Raw genomic sequence first — 8003 nt, forward strand, 5'->3', positions numbered from 1 at the left:
AGATTGAGAGAGGGAAATGATTTTGGGGAGAAGATTCTTGAGTCTAATATCTAAAATTTTTATAATGATTTTATAGGATACAATATAGAGGCTGATGGGCCTAAAATCTTCAACCCTCAAAGCATTGTCCTTTTTGGATACCAGGCATACCAGAGCCTACAAACTTACAGGCTGAGTTATGTTGTTTGTTGGTAGTAGGTTGTTGTTGTTTTTTTTTTTTTAACTGATAAAGAAAGTTCATTAAATGGGTTACAATATTTACAGATAAAAAGTAGATTTCAAAACTTGAACTTTACATGCCAAACTTGTAAAAAAATAAAAAAAGACATCACTTGTTTGTTGGAATTCAATTTGTAAATAAGATTTGGTCGAGGATAAATGCCAAAAAAATGGGGAAAAAGAACCATGGCAATGCTTCTTGGATAGATCTGGAATCATTTTTGGTAACTCCTATGAGTTCCTTTAAATGGTTTGTATTGTTTGTCCCATCTCTAATGCTTTCTTGCAACCTTGTCATATGCTTGTAGCCAAAACTTTCACTTTTTTTCCTTCATTCAAGAAGCTGCATTCTACCAACATAAGCTGTCCTTGGACCAAATTAAAAACATATGTCCATCCGGATTCTATTACAGAGTGGGAAAACCCCCTACACAAATTAATATAGGATATTGTAAACTAGGTAGAGGTGGAGAAAAACCGTGAGATAAATCAACCACATTTGGATACTATAAGTTAGTAGTAGTAGTCCATAATGAGTCATTGAGATTCAAATCAACAATCCATTGGTTTATATAGATCAAGACTAAAGTTGGGTTTGGCTTACCTGCTTGGCCACGATATCATTCTTATGAAACCAAAGAAAATAAAAAATAATAGCCAACACACTAAATACCCATATTTTATCAGATTTAGATAACAAATTTGATGCGAACAAATATAACACAAGAGAATGAAGGGAAGAGCAAGAAGAGATTTGATTGTTAGACCCCAAAGGACTAGCAAATGACACTCTCTTTGGAATTCACACTCAAAGAAAAGATGTCATATTGATTCGGGGTGAGATGTACAAAGAGCACAGGAATCTTCAATTGTGATATTTTTTTCATAAAATATCCTTAGTAGGGATACCATAGTGTGTTGGTAGATTAGCCCAGAATTCGTTCCACAAGAAAAGGCGTGAGCGAGACCCAAAGCTTGTGTGCCTAGGCTACATTATATGAACCAAATTTTAGACCGGTTTGTATTTAGGATTTTTTATTTTTTTGGAGAAATATTAGTAAAATGTTTCTATGGGGGAATGTGGCCCCTGTGCCTAAACACAGCCACCCCCCCATAAAAAGGAAAATGACGCTTTTGTGGATGCTTCTTCATGCGCTCTTTTGGGCATGAACTATACTCCCTTATAGAAAACACTTCCCAAAAAATATTTCTAATTTAGTAGGTCCAAGTGTTAATATTTTTCATATAAAGATTGTAAACAGTTGAAAACTCATGAATAGGTAGATTTTAAGGTCCTTCTTGTAGACAACTAAGTTGGTTGGCAAAGCGCTTGTCTCGTCGAAACAAGCCTAAGCATTGGTCTCAAGTTTTCCCCCGCATTTGTAGTGCTAGCTACTATTGCCACCCTCCATAGGTCCCACCACACCCCTGGTTGTTTTCTTGCGATGCCATCCTAGTGAACTATGGGCCTCGCCCTAATAAGGAATGACAAAATAATAATGATAATAATAATAATAATAATAATAATAAATAAATAAATAAATAAAATAAAATAAAATTTTGCCTATATGTCAAGTTTTAGTTGAAACGGAATTATCCAAGTGGAAAAATAAACCTTTGAGAACCCGTTAAACAAATGAAAATTTCCTAAGAAGAAATAGATGGTTGAAAATGCAAAGAATCTGCCAATGCATTAGTGAATTTGAAAATTTCATAAACATTTATTAGTCATTCAAAACTAAGCAGCAATAGAGTGTTTATGTGCATGCCTTGGGTCACACGTAGGAGTTTTGACTGATATTTGATTGATATATCGCCAAAGATTCACCAAATCTCTACAAAATCGTAGGGTCGACACGATATGTACTCTGGACATCATAATTGGGATTTGGGCGACGTCAACATGGATGCAAATGGTGTCTTCCAAAATATATCCGATGTCGGCCTGAGTCAGTGAGTCTGACTCGAGTTGACTTAGTAGGTTTGGTCTAATTATTTTTTGCTCAATTTAGGATTGGTCTATGGTTTCTTGGACGATCTTGGTTAATTCTAAGTGTGTCAAACCATTTGCTCAATTAATTAACCATCCTAAGCCAATATTAAAGCAAAGATACATTGCCTAGGTTTGAAGAGATTGTGACTATAAATACAGTATCACTACAAGTCCCAGGAGGGTTCCCGACTCATCATTGCTTAGCAATAAAATGTAGTTCCTTTTTTTTTTTTTTAAGTATAAAGTTCAAGGTTGTGTTTAGTATGCATTTTCAATATAGATTTTTGATCTAAAACACAATCTGAAGTGAGAAAATAGAAGAATTAGATTTTAGAATACTTTTAGATCCATGATCGATTCATAGCCCAACTGATGTTTACTTGCTCAATATATTAATATTCTAATAAAGTGTGACATATCTTTTGGTCTACAATCATCCTTCCAAAAATATTTGATGGGGAAGGGTTCCCCACGATGCCATTTGGGGGGGGGGGGGGGGGGACATGGCACACCAGTGGAGGTGTGGGGATGATATAATCCGCATGGGGTCTATATAATCAGGATAGGAGAGAAAAAATAAAAAAAAAACTTATGTGAAAGGATGAGAGTACATTAATGTCATAGTGTGAAACTTTTTCACATATTTGACTATGGGGAAATGAATGCTCCCTAGTCGCACAACCCCTGCACCCAAACACAGGCCTCTCCAAACCCCAATGGCGTGAGCCTCATACATTAGGTACTAGGGGTGAGATAGGCCGAGTTTCTTAAAACCCAGTCCAACCCTAGGTCCCTAAAACTCAACCCATTCCCAACCCAACCCAACCTAACCTAGTTCAGGCTAACCCAACCTGACCCTAATCGAGCTAGGTTGGGCTAACCCTGATTGACCTTGTGTTTTGCTATTTGTTTTCTATTCATTAGAATTAAATAAGTTAATAAATAAATAAATCCAATGATCAATATACAACTAAAATTATAATTATAAAATATAACACAATATAGATGTTCAGGTCACCTGACCGTAGTAATCAATGACCTAGATTTCATTATTCTGAATAAAAGGAAAAGATATTTCAAAAAAATAAAAAAAATAAAAAAATAAAAAAATAAAAGGAAATGATTACAATCCTACATTATATTATATAAATCAGGGTTAAAATCAGGACGGAGTTGGGCCTAGGCCTCAACACTGGCTCGACCCAACCCTGATCTAGGGTCAGTATTTTTTAATCCTAACCCGGGGTCAAAAATCTTAGCCTCTAAGTCTTGTTTGGGTTCAAGCTGTGATGAGCTGATGAATGTCAGGGTTAAACTTACACCGTAGTCCTTTTTTTTATGCCCTACATATAGTGCCACTTGACAAATCAAGTGTAATTTTTTTACTCAGCTCAATTACATTAGTTCTTTATCAAAAAAAAAAAAAAGGGGAAATTATCTGGTAGCACCCCTAAAATTGAAAATAACTTGGAGTGACCCCTAAATTGTAACATTGTTAACTGAAAGCCAGAAATGACCTTTTTACCCTTCTATTTAAATTCTAAAAAAGAGCTCATTTTTACCATTCGAAATCCTTACATGCTCTCACCATCAGCTCAACCGCGACCCTAGCTGGACAAGTATAATGTTAGTAGTAGCAGCAACAGGTAGCAGTTGCAATGGATAGCTTCTCACCAGATCTTCATCCGCGACTCAAGTATAAAGGGAAATGAAACCCGTCTTGCATAAATCAAGCATAAAGGGAGATGAAAATAGAATCAACTTCAAAACTAGTCAAAAATCCAAATCAACATGGCGGAAATTACCAAATAAATTAGATCTACGAAACCAGAGATAAATAATGGCAAGTAGTGGAAGTGTTCCAAAAGGAATTCACCTATAGTCTCTTAGGAACAAACAAGAATAAAACCCAGCCCAATTAGAAGGGTCCGGGGGGTGGGGGTGACATATTTCACAGTGAGAACAAAAGAAGACCAACTGGCAATGTGCAACCAGTGGAATTTTTCGGCAATAGAAAAAAAAAAAAAAAAAAAAAAAAAAAAAAAGCACTTCAAAATGAAAGAATACCCACCAAAGTAGAAATCCATAGAATAACATAAAAACCAGAACCCAACTGAAAAGAAGATACTGGGAAGGATTTTTACACCAGAATAAAAGGATCCAACAATGAAACAAGAGTGTTTCTTACAAGATGCAGTTTGTCAATGGCTCTCAGCAAATAAAAACCACCAAAAAGAGAGAAGAGGATGGGCGAATGATCAAAGTCTATTATGACATAATAAATTCAACGAAGGGTAGAAATGCATCGAGATCTTCATCAAAGACCCACCTAGACAATCAAACCCTACTATAGATCATTACCTGCAAAAACAGAGCAATAAGACTCAAACCTTCTTTGTCCTGGGTTGCTTCTTTCTTCATCTTCCTCTTCCTTTTTTCTTTGCAGATAAACGGAGCAATCAGAGCAGAGGTTAGGGATTGTGGAAGTACATTTCAGACATTATTTTACTAATTAAGGTGAAGGGTATAATGGTAAGTTTACATACACATAAGGGTACTTTGGTCATATTAGATAATAAGAGACTGATGACATCATCACTTAACGACCAAATTTAAATGGAATGGGTTTTAGAAATTTTTTATGAAAGTGAAAGATATACAAGCTTTTATTTTCATTTATGGGTATTACTTCAAGTTATTTTTAATTTTAGGATGGTGATAAATAATTTCCCAAAAAAATACATTATTTCTATTATTCAGAAAATGGCATGTGTGGGACAGAATCACTCTACATTTGAAGGTGGGACCCATGATGGTCCCAGTTCAGAATTCACACATCCATCTATTTTTTTTTTTTCGGGTGCAGTTCTGACACCTATTATGTTGAGACACGTGGTGACGTTCATCTTCTTTCGCGTTTTATGAGGCCGCAAACAGTTGGTGACCGTTGAAGCCGTACAATGATACAAACACTAATGAGAAGTATGGTAAGAACAGAGCAACAGCATAAGCTTTACTTCCATGAACTGCAGAGTCCTAACTCCAAATCTTTCTACGACGGCTCACCATTTCCTTTCAATTCCTCGAAACCCTAGCCTTAACCCGAACTCCCATCTCAGAACCTCAGTGTTCTTCTCCCCTCCCCTTTGGATCAATGTCCCCCGAATCATCAGTAGTGTTCGGAGCAGTTCAACACCAAATGCAGGTTCTTTAGAGCTTCCTCTTCTTCCCTTCAAACTAGACGAGGTGAGCTTTCCGTTTCTGTCCATTCTCTTGGGTGCAATTTGAATTATTATTCGTATTCTAATGAAAATTGTGCAGTTTAGCAAGAAAGTTTTGGATAAATATAATTGAAAATAAAAGACGAGAATTGATGATGACAAAGAAATTTAAGGGAATTACTGGTGAAATTGAGAATTTCATGAGGATTCTTTTGTATTTTTTATAGGTTCAATTTTTCCATAGTTAAGTCATAAAGATGGTTAATCAAGCAAGGATTTAACGTGGTTTGGATGAAGACTCCGTCCATGGTGGAGAATGATTCGTTAGGGTTCTTCGTTCTGCAATAGTGTAATATATACAGCATTAACTGAAGTAACACACACACACACACACACCCTGACCGGATACAGGTTATCACATTTCCCCATAAAGTTGGACTGGGAATATCATACATGCCCCAACTTGCTTAACAAATAACCAAACTGATCATTCCCCAACGATTTTGCATAATTGTCTGCTAATTGTTCAGGCTGAAGCAACATAATGTGTCTTGATCAATCCACCTAGCAGTTTTTCCTGAACTATAAGAATCAATTATATACGTTTTGTCCTCTTATGGAATACATGATTCAAGCTATGTGTAATGCAGCTTGATTATCATAGTTAAGATCCATCAGCTCTAAATGGGTGATACCTAAGTACTTGAGAAGATATGTCAACTAAGTTAACTCACATGTGGCTATTGTCATAGTTCGATATTCAAAATCAACTGAAGAGCATGAAACTGTGGTCTGCTTCTTTCTTTTCCATGAAATCAAACTATTGCCGGAAAAGATGTAATATGCAGTGACTGATCTCCATGATGTAGAACAGACTGCCCAATTTGAGTCATAATATCCTTGGACGTGAAGGTTGCTGTCTGCTAAAAGAAGAATACTTTTTCTGAGAGAAGTTTCCAAATAACGCAAAACTCAATATGCTGCATCGAGATGAGATGAATCTTTCTTGGTTGTTCCTTGAATCGACTAACCATTTGAATAGCATGAACAATACCTGGCCACATTGCAGTTAAACAGATTTAACTGCCCAATTAATATTTTGTGCTCTTCATCCAAAAGAAAAAAAAAAAAATTGTGCTCAGATGGGTGTCCAGTTAATCTTTTGTGCTCAGATGGATTGTACAACAAGTCTCGAAATTCACTAGAAAGCTTCAAATTTTGTTCCACTGGAGTCGTTGCTGGATAAATACCTAACAAACTTGCTTCACTGACAGTTTGTAAATTGAAGTTGTTATAATAATTCTCTTATCTTAAAATTACACAATTTGTATCTTTTATCCATGACTGGTCGATCTTTTTCTGCCATTGAAAAGGAAAATATTTGATAAACCCAAGGTATGTGATTCTTGCTCTGCCAGAATGGTTACCTTATCTTGCCTCTGGAAAAGCATTTATGGAATCCTTCCCTAATTTCTCATATATGGTCTAGATAAAGGCATAAGATTAGGTTTTGGGTGGAGTTGGAAACATGGTTTGGCAAAAAGCTCACAAACTTAACTCAACTATGCCTTATCCGAACAAAATGGGCTCAGATACATGGTCGGACATAATATATTCCCTATATTCTGTACTTATTCTCCTTACACAAAAGCTAAATGATTTCTCATTGTGGTTTTGTAGGTTTGTCTTGAAAAGTAGAATTTTTAAGCCATCCTAAGAAGATGGAGATGGGTACATGGTGGCCCCATTTTAGAGCTACTGAAAAGAATTTTTTTATTTCTAAAGTTTGCCAATCACAATTTGGTGGAACTTTTTCCAAATAATCCTCCGTTATGGTCCTTCATTCTGGAGACTGTCCTCTTTCCTATACCCTGACTAAGATTGTGTAGAAGATTTCAGCTCCTCATAAATGTTGGATGAAGGCTGCACAAGAGGAGTCCATCAGAGAAGAAACCATTGGTAGTTCTTCCATTAGTTGTGTGTTAAGTGTATGGAAGGCTGGGAACTAGTTAAGAAAAATTTATGCATCCATTGCAAATTGGCCATGGAAATTTTGCTCTACATCCACAGAATATTCTGATTGATTTAGGCTCTTAGATTTATCGTTTTTCAAGGTTTCATTACAGAAGGCTGTAGAGTTAAAAGGGCTTTTGGTAAGATCCATTTGGGAACCGAAGAGAATTAAACCTTTCCATTGTTTTACCATTTTGGTCAACAAGAAAGAGCGGGAAAAAATCTCTTCTCATTTTCTTTCTCAAGATTTTGCAATAAAAGTCAATAGCATTTAAAATTTGAGAAAATAAGAATTTTAGTTGCTACATTGAGGGGAACATCTCACCAAACCAGATTACTGTCAACTGTTTCCTTTTCTTTTTGTTGTCCTATCTAGTGGAAAAGATGATACAGTTATGAAGGCTTTTACTTTTCTCATCTTTTTCTGTGATTACAGGTTCTTGTTCCATCAGAGAGTAAAACCTTACACTTATATGAAGCGAGATATCTAGCATTGCTAGAAGAGGTTTCCTCTCTCTCTCTCTCTCTTTTATTTATTTACTTATTTTTTTTTGGGG

The 8003-nt window shown here is 35.9% G+C and overlaps 1 protein-coding gene across 3 annotated transcripts in view; it reads left to right on the forward strand.

Moving 5' to 3' along the window:
* The first annotated feature begins 5143 nt into the window (after positions 1-5143).
* LOC122083447 overlaps positions 5144-8003 on the forward strand; it is a 41380-nt gene continuing 38520 nt past the window's right edge. For all 3 annotated transcript variants that reach the window (XR_006141655.1, XM_042651257.1, XM_042651259.1), the window contains exons 1-2: positions 5144-5458; positions 7883-7951. Coding sequence is in view for 2 of the 3 variants with exons in the window: in XM_042651257.1 (XP_042507191.1) it covers positions 5234-5458; positions 7883-7951 (294 nt within the window). In the remaining variant the exon portion in view is untranslated. The remainder of the gene's footprint in view (positions 5459-7882; positions 7952-8003) is intronic.

The sequence above is a fragment of the Macadamia integrifolia genome, chromosome 7 (genome assembly GCF_013358625.1).
Source record: "Macadamia integrifolia cultivar HAES 741 chromosome 7, SCU_Mint_v3, whole genome shotgun sequence".
NCBI lineage: Eukaryota > Viridiplantae > Streptophyta > Magnoliopsida > Proteales > Proteaceae > Macadamia > Macadamia integrifolia.